General features: G+C 36.2%; 1 protein-coding gene across 15 annotated transcripts in view; it reads left to right on the forward strand.

Annotated features, from left to right (window-relative positions):
• MYO9A (myosin IXA) overlaps window positions 1–18829 on the forward strand; it is a 281021-nt gene that overhangs the window by 118100 nt on the left and 144092 nt on the right. For 14 of the 15 annotated variants that reach the window (XM_053223780.1, XM_053223782.1, XM_053223778.1 and 11 more), the window contains one exon: window positions 9715–9834. The exons of the other annotated variant lie outside the window; for it this stretch is intronic. In XM_053223780.1, the coding sequence (XP_053079755.1) occupies window positions 9715–9834 (120 nt within the window). The remainder of the gene's footprint in view (window positions 1–9714; window positions 9835–18829) is intronic. 15 annotated transcript variants of the gene reach the window in all.

Here is an 18829-nt window from a genome sequence, read left to right on the forward strand (position 1 = left end):
TACAGTTTTTTGGAAAATAAAAGGAATATCTTAAACCTGCTTTTTTGTCTTTTACAAAATTATTTCTAAGAGGCTCTCTTTGAAAAAAGCTTTAAGGAAAGATTTTTTTTTCCTTTAAGATATGCTCTTATTTATTACAATGGGTTTATTAATTTTGAAAATTTAAAAAATTGGTAAGTATCCTGCTAAGGTATAACTAAGCGAAGAAACTTTTCTTGTATTTACTATTGAAAATATTGCTTTCTGTAAACATTATTCACATTGTTTGTATGTTCCTTTGGCATTTAAAATATTATTTGTGAAAGCTGATTGTAGGTTTATTATTATCAATTTGTACAAAGTGTAATGTTATTAATGATCAGCAAAATGATACTGTGTTATTTCTACTTTGATCATTTCTAAATTCTTCTTGTTTTTTAATCTATTTTTCCTTTCTGGCCAGCACAGAGCTTCCATATAATAAACTTTTTGAAAGCTCTTTTATTTTGGGATATAACATGCATGCATACTGAAAAGTGTGCCCCCCAAAATGTATAGCTCAATGAATTATCACAAAGTGAAAACACCCCTGGAACTACCACCTAGATTAAGAAGTAGAATATTACCAACAACCCAGAAATCACATTCGATTAACTTCTTAAATTTCATTTTTTCTCAAGAAAAAGAAATTCCATAGTTCATTTGTATTTTGAGGCAATGATGGAACAGACTTGTTACAGGAAATAATTGTATTACAGTATATTAGTGTCAGTGCAAGTATTCAGCTTTTTTGCTCCTTCCACATCTGTCACCACTTACTGTTCTCTGATGGGTTTAGGATAAAAGGATGCCATTAAATTAGAACATTGTAGCATTGCAAAATGAAAACTATTGGAATAGCTGAAAATGGATTAGTAGTAGATTCAGAACTTTTATAATGACCATAAATAGTGTGCAGACATGTGAAAATGAAATAGGAATTAGAGATTATTTAAGTAGAAGTGGAATATATGGATGGAAGAAGGTAATCAAGTTCAGATTTTGAATAAGAGGTCAAAGATAATAATACTTTAATGAAAAGAGAAGATGTAGACTGCAGAAGTACAATATATTTTTCACTTCCTTTGAGAGTATCTGTATAAAAAAGTTTTAGTGGCTCTTAGCTAAACTGGCAACAGTTTAACTTGATTGCCAACAATAGTTGATGGTAAACTAAAAAATTTTGGATTTTCTTATGGAAATCCCTGACATTCTTTTTCACCATCAAGCAAACCAAACACAAAAATGAGAATATCAAATTAAAATCTACTTTTTGACTATTGTATACAGACTTCCAAATTAAAGGACACAGTGCTATTTGTTTAATACTTTTAAATAAAAACTAATTCAATTTATTCTTTTCAAGGATAAATTTGTTAAAATTGTGTAATGTATATTATGGTAATCAGGAAACCATAAAATGTCCTTAATGGAGTCATATAAGTAGGCCATCTGAGTAAAGGTACATGCTGGCCCTGAGAAATAGTAATGATTTGTCTGGTCAGCAGTGAGGTATGAGAGAACAGACATTCCAGTAGTGTCATTCACCTTGCCTCTTCCTGAATAAGAAAGATTCTGGAAGAGAGTAGGAGAGATCATAACTTGACCATGAATTATGCTGTATGTAGAAGCGAGTGCAGTGATGTTTTATGTAGCTCTTTTGGAGAATTTTAATCAATCTAAAACAGCTAGACAGAAATGGGGAGTTCAGTTGTGGTATAGGGAAAAGAGGCAAGAACAAGAGAGTTCAAAGTGTCAGTTTTTTCGTCATCTACAGGAGAGAAGCTGAAGTCATTGATATAGTTTTCACAGAGAGCTATAATGGTTTCCACATAACCTGCCCCACATAACCTGTTCCTTTTCCCCACCCACTCAGTGGATTGCATGACTCTAATGTGCTATCATTTCTTTCTAAGTGGGAGAAGGGCAAGGGTTCCATGGACCATCTATTTCCAGAAATGACCAGGTACTAAAACTGATTTTGATATCACCAAGGGTCTAGGATCTCTATGCAGTACTCTGTCCACAGTTCTTTCCCAAATTTAAATGTACCCTTAATTTAAGACAATTAAATGGATTTTTATGAACAAAATAAACTCTGAATATTTTTTATAAATCACTTGTGTATCAGGCACTGTAGCATGGTGGTTTAAGAGTAGTGTCTTAGATGGAATGTCAGTGAAATGGTAGAATAGGAACCTCTTCCATAAAAGCAACACAAATACTTGCAGAAAATGTCAGAATAACTCAGAACTCCGGAAATTTATCAAAGGCCTGTAGTAATCTAGAAAGCGTTTATACAAGAAAAAAGGCTGAATATTGGTAAAGACAATGCACTGTAGCCTTTTAATTTACACTGTTTGCATTCTTCCGTCCCCAGCTCCCCATGATAGCCTTGAAAACCAATAGGTCAGAAACACATTGAATATCAGCAGTTTGGCAGCCATTACAGGTAGTAGATGGAGGCTGGAGGTCCTTCAAAAGCCCCATTTCCAGAGAATTATATTCAGCATATTAGGTGGTTCCCTGGAAAACCTGACACCCACTTGCTTCTTTAACCTGACTCAGAGCTTGCCCAGTGTGAATAGCCTTTTATGTAGGGGTGATGTCCAAAAATAATCAGAAGTACTTGTTGAACAGTGCAACTCCCTGCTAGTAGTAGATAGCAGTTGGGGCAAAAACTAACTAAAAAACTTAAAAGGAAAAGCTGGGAAATGAGGTCTCCATAGTAATGGCTTTGAAAATTTCCTGTATCTTCATGGAAATCTAGATAGTCGTGTACATATATAGGGCTGTGTACATGCCCAGTCCTATGCATATGCTCAGGAAAGACCCAAGAAGATCCTTCTCTCTCACGTCTATGACCTTCAGGCTCTGTGCAAGCAGGAAGCAAAGGTGAGATCATATAAGACAGTTGTAAACTGCCTAGCAGATTAGCAGGGTGTTGAAGGTGTGCCCCAAAACACATGCACAGTGAACTTTGACAAAGACGGGGAGGTTTATTGCTTCCAGGCATGTAGAAATATCTGCCTTCAGTAATTAGCTGAGCACCAAGCAGACTGATGAGAGATTTCTCTGTGGTCATATATGACAAAGAATACAAACTTTATAGAATTGGTTCAGGAAAGTCCCAGACGATAGCAATAGTTACATGAAACATTAAATCCTGGGAAGAAGGGAGAATCTGATTTCTAGAATTGCCGTGTTATATTTTTAAAAATATTTGTGTTCCTACTCTTAAAAGTGTGAAGATATAAAAATATGAAATTTGTTATAAATTTGTTGCAAATTAAATGTATTAATAAAACTCACAAAAATAATTCCTGTTCCTTGAGTGACATGTAAATGTGAAAAGAAGACCTTAAATTATTAAGTAAATAATTAAAAATATTGTTTAAAAAAATAAAGATGTTGTTCCACTCTCAAAAAAAATACCTGCTGTTCTATACACAATTATGGGATGTGCAAAGAAAAAATGTGACTATTTTAAATATGTTCAAAGGCAACCATGTCTGAAGACTAATGCAAATTTTGAGAACAATGTCTGACCAAATATAAAATATTAATTTATATATGTATGAGAAATTCACTAGATTCAGCAACAGATTTGAACAGGCAGAGGCCAGAATCTGTGAACTTGAAGACAGATCAGTTGAGATGATCTGTTCTAAGGAACAGAAAGAAAAAAGAATGAATAAGAATGAAAAGAGCTATGGGACACCAGAAAGTACACTGATTTCTGGTAGTCCAGAAAGATAGAGAGAGGGGCAGTAAACATTTCAAGAAATAATGGCCAAAAACTCCTCAAATTTGATGAGGAAACTAATCTATATATCCAAGAGGTTCAAACTACAATGGTGAATTCAAAGAGATCCAAACTTAGATACATCATAATTGAATTGTCCTGAGAGAAAATATTGAGAGCAGCGAGAGAGAAGTAATTCATCATGTACAAAGTATTCTCAGTGAGAGTGACAGTTGATTCATCATCAGGAGCCATTGAAGCTAGAGGGCTGTGGCTTGATATATTCAAAGTGCTGAAAGATAAAAGAGAGTCAGTCAAGAATTCTGTATTCAGCAAAATTGCCCTTCAAAGTGATGGTGAAATTAGGACATTCCTGTATAAACAAATCCTGAGCTACTGTTACTATCAGATCTGCCTCACAGGAGATACTACAGTGGGTTCTTCTGGTGGAAATGAAAGGAAACTAGACAGTAACATGAAATACTAAAGAGCACATTAAAGACAACTATAGAGTTAAATAAAAAATATAGTAAAAGTATATTTTTTACATTTTGTAACTCCCCTCCCCCCGCCCCAATCTGATTTAAAAGACTGGTACAAAGCAATAATTATAAATCTCTGTCGATGGGCATGACATTTAAAGGTGTAAATTTGTATGATAATAACAGCATAAAGGAGGAGGAAGGGAATGGAACTATATAGGGGAAACATTTTAAAAAATCAATTATTTTTGAGAGATAGAGCATGAGCAGGGGAGGCTCAGAGAGAGAAAGACAGAATCCCCAGCAGGCTGACTCAGCATAGAGCCCAGCACAGCGCTCAATTCCACAGCCATGAGATCATGACTTGAGTGGAAACTAAGAGTCAGAAGCTTAACCAACTGAGCCACCCTGGTGCACCCTGGGAAACATTTTTATATACTACTGAAATTAAGTGGTTTTTAATCCAGACTTGATTGTTATAAGATGCTAATTCTATATTCCCTTGGCATTTGTTAAGAAAATAAAAAATGATGGTAAAATAAATGACAAAAAAGTAAGAATATACTAGAAAACATCTGTTTAATACAAAAGAAGATAGTAATGAGAGAAGAGGAGCTCAAATAATATGTCGTAAGACATATCTGGAGGGGCACCTGTGTGGCTCAGTAAGTTAAGTGTTTGACTTTGGCTCAGGTTATGATCTTATGGTTCATGAGTTTGAGCCCTGTTTCAGGTTCTGTGCTGACAACTCCGAGCCTGGAGCCTGCTTCAGATTCTGTGTCTCCCTCTCTCTCTGGCCCTCCTCAACTCACACTCTGCCTTCCTCTCTCTCAAAAATAAATAAACATTAAAAAAAAGACATATGGAAACTCAACAACACACTTCTAAAAGTTTATTTTTATTTTAAGAGAGAGCACATGAGTTGGGGAGAGGGACAGAGAGAGAAGAATCCCAAGCAAGTTCTGCAGAGCTGGATACAGGGCTCAAACTTACGAACTGTGAAATCATGATCTGAGTTGAAATCAAGAGTCAGACGCTTAACTGACTGAGCCACCCAGGAGCCCCAAAGGAAGAGTTCTTTTTTTATTTTTCTTTTTAAAGTTTTATTTTGAGATGGGTTGGGGGGGGGCAGAAAGAGAAGGAAGGAGAGAATCCCAACCAGGCTCTGCAGTGTCAGTGTGCCACTCGAACCTACGAACTTATGATCATGAGCTGAAATCGAGAGTCTGACACTTAACTGACTGAACCACTCAGGTGCCGCAGGGTTGTTGTTGTTGTTGTTGTTGTTTTTATATTTATTTTGAGAGAGAGTGTGTGAGCAGGAGATTGGGGAGGAAGGGAGAGAAGGAATCCCAAGCAGGCTCTGTGTTGTTGGCACAGACATGGGGCTCGATCTCACGAACTGTGATCTCACTTCTTAATTACCAGTGGGTCAAGGAAGAAATCACAAAGGTAATTAGAAAACAGTTTGATGGTTATATGCTAACTAATTTGGATGTTAATTAGGGGTGCCTGGGTGGCTCAGTCGAGCGTCCGACTTCAGCTCAGGTCATGATCTCAACGGCATGTGAGTTCGAGCCCCACGTCAGGCTCTGTGCTGACAGCTCAGATCCTGGAGCCTGCTTCGGATTCTGTGTCTCCTTCTCTCTCTGCCCCTCCTCTGCTCATGCTCTGTCTTTCTCTGCCTCTCAAAAATAAAGAAACGTAATAAAAAATATTTGGATGTAAATTAAAAAAAAATTAAGAATAAAAAAGAAAGAAAACAGTTTGATGGGGTGCTTGGGTGACTCAGTTGTTTGAGCGTCCAACTCTTGATATTGGCTCGGGTCATGATCTTGCAGTCTGTGGGTTTGAGTCCTGTGTCAGACTCTGTGCTGGTAGCATGGATCCTGCTTGGGGTTCTTCCTCTTTCTCTGCCCTGCCCCTGCTTGCACTCTCTCTGACTCTCAAAATAAGTAAAAACTTTAAAATATTTTGAGATGAATGGAAGAAAATATACACCAAAACTTACTGGGATGCTGCTGAAACAATGCTTAGATGTAAATTTATAGCTTCAAATATCTCTTAAAAAAGAAGAGGGGTGCCTCTTAATTTAACAGCTCCCAGTTGGAAACACTCAAATATCCATCAGTGGAAGAAAGGATAACCCATATTGTGATACATTCCTACCATGTAACATTATTCCTCAGTAAAAAAGAACAAACTACTCATATTCATAATGAGTCACAAAAACTGAGCAAAAAAAGCCAGGATATAACGTATATGATTTTGTTTAGTTTAAGAACAGGCAAAATAATACATAGTGATAGAAACCATAACTTGATTGTTTCTGGGAGGACAAGAGTGGTATTGATTGGAAGGGGATGAAATAATGGAAATATGGATAATAGAAATCCTTAAAAAAATTTTTTTAATGTTTATTTTTGAGAGAGACAGAGACAGAGTACAAGCAGGGGAGGGGCAGAGAGAGAGAGAGAGGGAGACTTAGAATCCAGAGGCTCTAGGCTCTGAGTTGTCAGCACAGAGCCTGATGTGGGGCTTGAACTCATGAACTGTGAGATCATGACCTAAGCCAAAGTCGGACACTTAACTGACCGAGCCACCCAAGCGCCCCTGGAAATCCTCTTGATTGAGGATTATATGGAAGTAAATATTTGTTTAAGCTTATCAAATTTAAACTTGAGATTGGTGGATTTTACTGTGTATGAGATATACCTTTATTATGGCCATAAGGCCCAGGAGCTGGTATTACAGAAACTACTTTAGGATCAGATACATGGCTTCAGATTTGAACGATTAGCTAGGATTGACTTCCCATTATGTGGTAGTATCTTAGAAGAGCTTGGACTTTTCTGTCGCTGAAAAGATAATTGAAAAATTCTGTCCATTGGCCTTGAGCATAGAAACAAGAAGGACCTTAGCAATCTGTGTTAGGCGTTAGATAAGATTTTTCTTTTTCTTTTTTTTTTTTTTTAATGTTTTTATTTTATTATTTTTGAGACAGAGACAGAGCATGAGCAGGGGAGGAGCAGAGAGAGAGGGAGACACAGAATCCGAAGCAGGCTCCAGGCTCTGAGCTGTCAACACAGAGCCAAATGCAGGGCTCGAACTCACAGACTGTGAGATCATGACCTGAGCTGAAGCTGAAGTCGGATGCTTAACCGACTAAGCCACCTAGGCACCCCTAGATAAGATTTTTCTTAAATTACCTGTAAAAAAACCAGTGCCCATGTCTTTACCATGCATAGGTATGGGATCTGAATTTATGCTGTGTTTTTGATGCATGATCTCAAGCTAAGAAATTATCAAAATTAGACCAGGAACTAGCGTACACCAACATTAATAAACATCTTTTAAGAGTTTATGGGACTCCTTAGACAAGAAGACTCACTGAAAATGTATTTCTATACTTATCCTAGGAAGCCTAACCACCTTAACAGGGAGTTGTTACACACAGCCAACAACAGGAAGGTCAGCTTAAGGTTTCGAAATAGTATTATAGTCTAAAACAAGAGTTAAAGCATAGAAAGCAGAATGAAAGAAATTAAAAAAAATAAATAAGGTAGGTATGATGGTGAGACATAAACCTGTCACAATTATAAAATTAACCGCATTGCTACAATTTAATTAGATAAAAGTGTGCTGGCTGTAGTAATGTCAAGTGATTTCTTCAAACTGCTTACTAATTTAGTGTATTTAATACCTGAACTTTTACATAAAATGCTTTAATACCATAATCTCCTTAAAACTATTTTTGACTGGCAGATTATTAAGATAGCTATTGAAAGGCCTAAAGGTCTAGTGATAACTTTTTAAAATTACAGTTTGGAGGGAGTATAAATAGAACTCACCACGTGTTTGTTTCTTTTTTTTTCCCCTCTTCCCTCACATGGTCCCCTTCAACTGATACTTACCTTCTGTCACCAGCAACTAACCAAGTACAGGCTAGTCTCTTTGCCTAAGCATTCTTTCTTCATGTAGCCCATCAAACGTGGTGGGGAGGATTATTGGTAAAGTACAGGCTAGTCTGAACCTAAGCATTCTTTCTTCAAGTAGCCCGTCAAACACGGAGGGGAGAATTATTGGTAATGAGTGTAGAATATTTTTACTGAGGTATTCTTTGACCTAGGAATGATAGATAACTTGATAATATTTGTCTCTTTTTGAAACATTGAACATTTGCAGCTGTGGGCTCTCCACAGTGGATGAGATAGTGTTTTATTCGTTTACTCTTTTAATATTGGATGTGAAAATAATTTTCACATTTCATTTTTAAAAGCCTGCTATTTATGTGTTTATTCTTATATAATGTATTGTAAGATTCCATGTCTTCAGCTAAAATGTAGATGCCTTTTCTCTGGATCCAGTTTAAGGAATTATGGTTAGACTAAACCATGCTTTGCCAACTTGTTTGAACTACTCTGCCTCTGTTTAACTTTTTAAATGATCCTGTGTTGAGAACTGTTCCTATATAGTATCTCATTCCAAATTATAGAGTAAATATGCACTAATGAAACTTTAGTTCATTGTGTTGCTTACTTTGCCTCTGTTGTTAAACCATTCCCTTTTCTCCCCCCTTTTGTTTTTTAAAGGCAAACCTACACAAATTTGAATATAACGTCTTATCTCTAGAGATGTTCTTTGAGTAAATGATACTCAACACCACCTCCCAAAACTGGCGGTGCCTATTCTCTTTTAAATCCGTCTGTTGCTAATATTAATGGTACTGACATCCCCCAAATCCTCATCATTGCTAGAGTGACTCATGGTTTCAGTAGCACTAATCTGGGGCTTTGGTCCTTATGTGAACATGCTCTCTTCCGTTTCCCACCAGTAGTTGATCCTGTCTCACTTGACTAAGAAGTGGTGGTGAGGTACATTTTCCAACTTTCTTTTCAGATTTATAAATACCAAAGTGCTGCTGGGTTTTCCTGCTCTGTTTTGCTTTTCTTCCTGCTCTTTAAACATTGACACACTTGTTGGAATTCCTACAAGTGTGGTTTATTGCAAGATTTGTGAAAGAATTGTTTAACTTTTGGTAAATTGTTTTGGGTATATTTCTCTTTGGTGTTCCATCATTGTTCCTTGCATTGTTGCCAACTATATGCTAATTATATTTCAGACCTGATAAAAATGGGTCTGTTAAAAAAATAACTAAATCATACAAATTGTTTTGAAATTTCCCTAATATTTTAAATTAGAAATTTTCAGTGTGATGTTATCTCACAACACTTTGAATACTGATAAGGATACTTTGAATATCTAAAAAATACCTTTATGTTTTCCTTTTATTTTTGTGTAATTTCCGCAAATCAATTTAGAAAAATTATTCACATTTAACTCCTATTACTTGATACACTTATATATATTCTTAAGATAGTTGGCAGCATTGTCCTTGAATCTCTATTGGTTTGGGCTTATGTAATCTTTTTCTTTTCTCCATTTTTTGTTTTTCTTTTGCTTCCTAAGGACATGATGATACAGCGCCATGTGCAATTTTGAAAAGTATGGATAGTTTTAGCTTTCTCCAACACCCAGTCCACCAGAGGAGCTTAGAGATTCTGCAGAGGTGCAAGGAAGAGAAGTACAGTAAGGCTGCAAATCCTGATAAACTCTGTGTCATCACATATCTGTTTGGAAATGGAAACCAGGAGCATTTTGCACCAGGGTGGGACATAAATTGCATAGGCAATGTCACCTCCATAATCGTTTGACCAGTCTCAGGATACTTCCATTGAGACTTAAGTTCTTTCTTTTGAAAAAGTTGATATACCTCTTCTTTGAACTTGGACGACTCTTTGCCTGTGATCCATGAGTTGTTGATTATACTTGGTTATAGACTCTGAATTTGTTTCCACTTTTGTCTTTAAAGTAGCTGAGTGATGGGTAAAAATGAATAATGATTTTTTCCCTGCTAATTTTTAAAAAATGCTTTATTGAAATCTAGTTGAGATAAAATTGCATGCAAAAGCATAGAGTTTGGTAAATTTTGACATATATATGCACTTGTGAAATCATTAACGTGATATAGATAATTACTATATCCAACACTACCAAAAGTTTCCTCTGCCTCTTTCCAATTTTTGGCTGATTGTTATGCTTGCTTATGCTTGAATTTCAACATCAGCAGTGTTGCTTTTGTGTATCATTGCTTAATCCACTTAGTTTGATTGCAGTTCTCCTATCAGACTTTTCTGTGTCTGGTTTAGAGAAAAACCACCATATTAATGTTTTGGATTAAGGAAGAATGATAGAATCATAGTGGATATTTCTTTTTTTTTCTTTTTTTTTTCTTTTTCTTCTATTTCTTTCTTTTTTTTTTTTTTTTTATAAAATTGGTGTGAAAAGATGCCCGTGGTCTCCATTTCCTCCTTTCTATTTGTTATACTCATTCTGAATGAAAATACATTGTTTTGCTTATTGTGGGATTATAGTTATTTTGCTACTGCTATAGTGAGAATAAAGAGATCCTTCAGAATACTCAAATACTCAAACCCCAACTTAGCAGTTTCCATATAATGGACCTAAATTACTTACAGATTCTGAGCTTTTTACAAATTACCACAGATTTACTTTGTTGATTTTACAGTTTTGTGATTGAAATTCCATGAAATTTTAGTATCTAATTATCAGTGAAAGGAGAATGTAAGTAGAATTTGTAAAAGCAAATGTTGTGGATTCTTTTTTCAGTTGTTCTTACTTTTGCTGTCTTGGTATAAGGAAATGTGTAATGCATTTTGAAAAATACTATTAAAAATGTTTTCTCATTTTAGAAAGAACAAAGGTAAGTATTTCATTTTAAAAAGACCATCCTTAAGTGTTACAATGAATTAATTGCTATTGTTTCTAAAAGGTGTACAATAAGTTTTATTTCAGTTACCCATCTTCCTTTTTAAATCTTTTAATCCATGGGACATTATTTAAACCAGTTTACAAATCTTTTTGGGAGTTTAATTCTTTTTAACTTTTAAATAGTTGCAAGCGGTTTATTTGCTTTGTTGATTTTCATCATGATCTGACAACCCTAGGCCTGATTGTATTCCAGTTTAGTATATATGGGTTCGGGAATAGGAAGGCACCATGTACAGTATAGGCTGCGTGAGGAAATTGTACATTTGTTCTGTGTTTACATGCAAATTGATTTTTACATTTATGGAAGTTGGAGCTTTTCCATTATTTTAAGAAGTTTATTCCATTTTATATTATAGTACTACCAATAATTAGAATTTTATACTCTATAAAATTACAAATTCAATTTTGGGTTTTTTAAGAACACTTAAAAAAACAGGGGACTGCCAGCTTTAGGTAATGGATAATTGGCAAGGTGAATGAACCCTTCCACAGGTAACAATGATAAAACCTGGAAAAATTTTTATTTTATTTATTATTTTTTTTTCCTATGTAAAACTTTTTTTTTTCAGTATATGAAATTTATTGTCAAATTGGTTTCCATACAACACCCAGTGCTCATCCCAAAAGGTGCCCTCCTCAATACCATCACCCACCCACCCCTCCCTCCCACCCCCCATCAACCCTCAGTTTGTTCTCAGTTTTTAAGAGTCTCTTATGCTTTGGCTCTCTCCCACTCTAACCTCTTTTTTTTTTTCCTCCCCCTCCCCCATGGGTTCCTGTTCAATTTCTCAGGATCCACCTAAGAGGGAAAACATATGGTATCTGTCTTTCTCTGTATGGCTTATTTCACTTAGCATAACACTCTCCAGTTCCATCCATGTTGCTACAAAGAGCCATATTTCATTCTTTCTCATTGCCACGTAGTACTCCATTGTGTATGTAAACCACAATTTCTTTATCCATTCATCAGTTGATGGACATTTAGGCTCTTTCCATAATTTGGCTATTGTTGAGAGTGCTGCTATAAACATTGGGGTACAAGTGCCCCTATGCATCAGTACTCCTGTATCCCTTGGGTAAATTCCTAGCAGTGCTACTGCTGGGTCATAGGGTAGGTCTATTTTTAATTTTTTGAGGAACCTCCACACTGTTTTCCAGAGTGGCTGCACCAATTTGTGTTACCTGGAAAAATTTTTAAAATAACAAAATGATTTGAAAGCATTGGAAAAAGACCAAAAAACCCCCACTAAAATACCATAAAGAAGCAGAAACCAGACGAGAGTTTATTGTTTGAAGTAAGTAAAGTAGTGGATAAGAATTGTGAATCTGTGGGTTTTTGTACAAGGTGCTTCCCCACACTCATAGCCCCAGAGACGGAAAACCACAACCATACTGACCTGAGGTATCAGAGAACAAAGGTGAGGACTGGCAAAACAACTTGGAATTTAGGAGGAAAATCTGAAACTGAGAAAGCTGCCAGAGGGCTAAAACCCAAAGTTAGAGTATGAATTCTGCCAGCCGTACCTGGCTGACAGCTATGAGTACACAGGGAAGCCTGTCAGCAAAGCAGTGCAAACCAAATAGGAGACAAACTTCGAAACACACAACTGTAGTAGGTGAGATTTTCAAGTTTGCTGCTTTTTTGACACACACGTTTTGTATCTGTGTGTAGCTCCTGTGGGAGAAAAGCTGAATTCTTCCTGCCTTAGTTGGAATCCCATAAGTAGAGGGGGGGAAAGAAAGAAGCAGAGGAATATTTGAAGAAATAATGGCTGAAAACTTTTTATATTTGTTAGAAACCTGGCTTAGAGATCCAAGAAGATTAATGATCTCCAAGTAGAATAAATACAAAAGAAAACCACAATTAGGCACATTGTAGACAAACTGCTAAATGTCAAAGACAAAGAGAAAATCTTGAGAGCAGTGAAGAGAAAATATGGCCTATCAAATACAGGGGAATAATGATATTAACATCTGACTTATTAAAGCAATGGAGATGGAAAGATGTTGAAAAATCATAATTAAAATCTCACCCTGGCCCAAAATAAACCAGAACACAGCTGTCTCCTACCTCCCAAACAAATCCCAACTTTCAGGCAAAATTTCTATATTTTTAGTTTGGGTCCAGACAAGTTAACTATCTGTTGAAAGAAAAACCAACAGTCTTCAGAAGAACATAACAGAATTTAGTGTTGGCACAATGTATTATCCATAATGTTAAGCTATCAGCAAAAATATTCTTAATAAATGAACCTTAAATAAATATGTTTTCAGATAAAAAGTATCTGAGAGAATTTGCCACCATAATGTGTATTCTATGAGAAATAATAATGGAAGTTCTGTAAGCTAAAGGGAAATGGCACCAGGGTGCTTGGGTGGCTCAGTTGGTTAAGTGTCTGTTGATTTCCACTCAAGTCATGATCTCATGGTTCATGAGTCTGAGACCTGCGTCGGGCTATGCACTGACAGTGCAGAGCCTGCTTGGGATTCTCTCTCTGCCTCCTGCTCTGCCCCTGTTCCACTTGAGTGTACATGTGCTTGTTCTCTCTCTCTCAAAAACAAATCAACCAACTTAAAAAAGTAAAATAAAGAGAAATGGCACCAGATGGTAATGTGGATGTGTAGTAAGTGTTGGTAAACTTTCTGCAAAGGGCTGGAAAGTAAATATTTTAGCCTCTGTGGGTCTTATGGTCTCTGTTGAAACAACTCAGTTCTGTGAAAGGAGCCATAGATAATACATAAATAAATGAACATGGCTATGTTCCAATAAAACTTTACTATGGGCACTGAAATTTAAATTTCATATAATTTTCACATTTCACAAAATTATTTTTCTATTGATATTTTTTTCCTTAACCATTTAAAAATGTAGGGGGCATCTGAGTGCCTCTGTTGGTTAAGTATCCGACTTCGGCTCAGATCATGATCTCATGGTTCGTGGGTTTGGGCACTGCATTGGGCTCTGTGCTGACAGCTTAGAGCCTGGACCCTGCTTGGGATTCTCTCTCTCCCTCCCTCTGATACAACTCACCTTGCTGACAGTGCTTACCTTAATGTCCCTGACCTCAGGCCCACAAATGTGTGGGGTCCCACAAATGATTGAAAATTTAATCTGGCCAAATACAATTAATGGAATTCCATTGTGGAATTTCAGATGAAATTTAAGTCTTACAAAAATGGAATTAAAATAGAAATAAATAATAGATATCTGAGAAATACATGTATATTTTTTAAGTAATCTCTACACCCAGTGTGGAGCTTGAACTCACAACCCTGAGATCAAAAGTCACATGCTCTTCTGACTGAGCCAGCCAGGCACCCCTCAAGAAATCCTCAAATATTTTGAAAATAAACAACATTTATAAATGACTCATGAGTTAAAGAAAAATTTATAAGGGCAACTTGAAACTACTTTGATCTGAATGAGAATAGAAATAACATAACTTGCATAATGCAACTAAAGAAGTACCTAGAAGAAAATTGATAGCTTTAAGTCCTTATGTTAGGAAAAAAGGTCAAAAGTCAAGGATTTAAGCTTTTACCTTATGAAGCTACGACAAGAAGAGCACATTAGACCCAAAATAAGTAGAGAGAAGTGATGAACTACAATCCATGAATACAAAGCAGACCAACAGTAGAGAATATCAGTGGAAACCAAAAGCTGATTTTTTCTTTTTTTCCAGTTTTAGAGGGAGAGAGAGAGACCATACATGTGCATGAGTAGGGGAGAGATGCATAGGGAGAGAGAGAATCATAAGCAGGCTCTACACTTAGTGCGGAGCCCGATGTGGGGCTTTATCCCAATTCCCTGGATCATGACCTGAGCCAAAATCAAGAAATGGAATGCTTAATCAACTGAGCCACCCAGGTGCCCCCAAAAGCTATTTTTTCAAAAAGAGCAATGAAATTTTTAAAGCTCTGGGTCAGTCCATTAGAACTTTCTATAAAGATGAAAATGTTCTCCAACCATGCTATCTAAAAGCCACATATGGCTGTTAAGCACCTGGAATTTATTTAAAATTGAGAAATTGAAGTTTTAATTTGATTCAGTCAAATCAAACTTGAAAGCCACATGTGGCTAGTGACTGCGGTATTAGTGCAGTTCTAGCCATTCTGATCAAGAAATAAGAGAGAAGAAGACACAAATACTGTTATCTGGAAGGAGCAAGTGGACACAGTTATATATGATAGAGACCTCAAAAGACTGAGGAGAGATTATGTCAATAAATTAAGCAATTTAGATGAAATGGACAAATTCCTTGAATGTCAATCAAAATTGACCCAAGGAAAAATAGAAAATTTGATCACTCCTATAAATGATATTGGCTTCATAAGTAAAATCTTCCCCCCACAAAAAAGTGTAGGCCTACATAGCTTCAACAGTAACTTTGATTTAAGAGATGTTTAAGAAAAGAATAATACCAGTTCTCTTCAACTATTTCAGAAAATATATGAGCAAGTAACCTTGTACAAATCTTATGAGGCCAGTATTATTAGTCTAATACCAAAAGCATACAAAAACATTACAAGAAAACTATGGACCTCACAATTGATGGGTGTAAAAAGGCTTAACAACATAAGGGCTGACTGAATTCAGCAGTATAATAAAGGATAATACATGAAGCCCAGTGGAATTTAAGGTTGAATGAATGAATGAAAGGAATGAAAGTTTGGTTTGATAATAGAAAATCAATCATTATAATTCACTATATTATCCTTCTAAAAAAGAAAAAGCATATGATACCTCAGTAGTTGGAGAAAAAGATTTTTTCGTAATTTTTCACTCATTTAAACACCTTTAGGAGCCTTGGAATAAAAGGCAGCCTTCCTCAATTTTATAAAGAACATGCATGAAAATCCTACGGCAGACTTCACATGTAATGATGAAAGATTGAACACTTCTCTGACATTGAGACAAGGCAAAGATATCTGCTTTTGACACTGATATTTAACATTGTACTGAAAGTCATACACAGTGCTATAAGGCAAGAAAAAGAAGTAAAAGGTGCATAGCTTGAAAAGGAAGATGTAAACAACATACGATCCTCTATATACGAAGTGTTAAGGAGTTTGATATATGCTCTTTGATCTAGGAAGTAGATTCAACAGCCTCTCATGATACCAGGTAAATTTATAAAATTTAGCCATGAAGACATAGAAAATTAAATTTATGAATTTTATGTATACATCTTTGGCAGCCAGTCTCCTAGATATTCTTGTTATCCCCATATTATGGTATTCACAACCTTGTATAGTCTTCTGCATTTTTCCTGTCTTGGTCTGTGTGACTTATAGGACATGGCAGGAGTGATAGTATGTCAATTCCTAAATTAAGTTATGAAAGACTGCAGTTTTCATCTTAGGTAATTTCTTACTTGGTAGCTCTATCTCAGATCACTGTCTCTAGGAGAAAGAAGCAAACTGTCATCTGTGAGTCGCCCTGTTTTGAGAATCCCACTGAAGCCACTGGTCAACAGGTAGTGAGAAAATGATCTTTGCCACTAACTACATGAGTGAACTTGGAAGCAAATCCTTCAGTTCCATTCCAGTCTTTTTTTTTTTTTTTTTTTTAATTCAAGGTAGTTAACATACAGTATAGTATTGATTTCAGGAGTAAAACCCAGTGATTCATCACTAACATATAACACCAAGTGCTCATCCCAGCAGATGTCCTCCTTAATGCCCATCACCATTTACCCCATTGCCCCACCTGCCTCTCCTCTAGCAACCCCCAGTTTGTTCTGTGTATGTAAGAAGCTCTTACGGTTTGCCTTCCTCTCTGCCTTTATTCTTTCTTTTCCTTCCCTTCCCTCTATATTCATCTCTTGTTTCTTAAATTCCACATGTGAATGAAATCATATGATATTTGTCTTTCTCTGACTTATTTCGCTTAAGTATAAACACTCTAGTTCTATCCATGTTGTTGCAGATGATAAAATTTGATTCTTCTTGCCCCTGCGTAGTATTCCATTGTATATTTATACCACATCTTCTTTATACATTCATTAGTTGATGGACATTTGGGCTCTTTCCATAATTTGGCTATTATTATAAAATAATAGCATTATTGATAGCATTATTGATAAACATTGGGGCGCATGTGCCCCTTTGAATCAGCATTTTTATATCTTTTGGATAAATACCTAGTAGTGTAATTGTTGGGTTGTGGGGTAGTTCTATTTTTAATTTTTTGAGGAACATCCATACTGTTTTCCAGAGTGGCCACACCAGTTTGCATTCCCACCAACAATGCAAAAGTGTTCCCCTTTCTCTGCATCCTTGCCAACATCTATTGTTGCCTGAGTTGTTAATTTTAGCTATTCTGACAGGTGTGAGATGGTATCTCATTGTGCTTTTGATTTGTATTTCCCTACAATGAGTGATGTTGAGCATTTTTTCATGGGTCTGTTTGCCATCTGGATGTCTTGGAAAAGTGTTTATTCATGTCTTCTGCCCATTTTGTAACTGGCTTATTTGTTTTTTGGATGTTGAGTTTGATAAGTTCTTTATAGATTTTGGAAACTAACCCTTTATCAGATATGTCATTTGCAAATATCTTCTCCCATTCTGTCAGTTGCTTTTAGTTTTGTTGGTTGTTTCCTTCGCTGTGCAGCAGCTTTTTATCTTGAAGTCCCAGTACATTTTTGCTTTTGTTTCCCTTATCGCTGGAGACGTGTTGAGTAAGAAGTTGCTGTGGCCAAGGTCAAAGAGGTTTTTGCCTGCTTTCTCCTTGAGGATTTTGATGGCTTCCTGTCTTGTGTTTAGGTCTTTGATCCATTTTGAATTTATTTTTGTGTATGGTGAAAGAAAGTGGTCCAAGTTCATTCTTCTGCATGTCACTGTCCAGTTTTCCCAGCACCACTTGCTGAAGAGACTGTCTTGATTCCATTGGATATTCTTTCCTGCTTTGTCAAGGATTAGTTGGCCATATGTTTGTGGGTCCATTTCTGGGTTCTCTATTCTGTTCCATTGATCTGAGTGTCTGTGTCAAATTCCTTGATTCTCTTTCTGCGTTTTCATTATTGATATATATAAATGCAACCAATTGCTGTGTGTTGACTTTATATCCTGCAACTTCGCAGATTTTTTGTATCATTCAAGCAGTTTTTTGGTGGAGTCTTTTGGATTTTCCACGTAGTATCCTGTCATCTGTGAAGAGTAAAAGTTTGACTTCTTTGCCAGCTTGTATGCCTTTTATTTCTTTTTGTTATCTGATTGCTGAGGCTAGGACTTCCAGTACTATGTTGAACAACATTGGTGAGAGTGGACATCCCTGTCGTGTTCCTGACCTTAGAGGAAAAGCTCTCATTTTTTCCCTGTTGAGAATGATATTATCTGTAGGCCCTTCATATATGTCTTTTATGATATTGAGGTATGTTCCTTCTATCCCTATTTTCTTGAGGGTTTTTATCATGAAAGGATGCTTTTGTCAAATCCTTTTCTGCATCTACTGAAAGAATCCTGTTTCTTATCTTTTATTAATGTGGTGTATCACACTGATTAATTTGCAAATATTGAACCAGCCCTTGGCCCAGGAATAAATCCCACTTGATCATGGTGAATAATTCTTATTTTTAAAAATTTTTTTAAGTTTATTCAGTTTTGAGAGAGAGAGAGAGAGAGAGAGAGAGACATAGTGACATAGCACAAGGGGGTGGGAGGGGAAGAGAGGGTGGGAGACACAGAGCAGGGTCCAGGCTCTGAGCCGTCAGCACAGAGCCCAACACGGGGC

This window comes from Acinonyx jubatus, chromosome B3, assembly GCF_027475565.1.
Source record: "Acinonyx jubatus isolate Ajub_Pintada_27869175 chromosome B3, VMU_Ajub_asm_v1.0, whole genome shotgun sequence".
NCBI lineage: Eukaryota > Metazoa > Chordata > Mammalia > Carnivora > Felidae > Acinonyx > Acinonyx jubatus.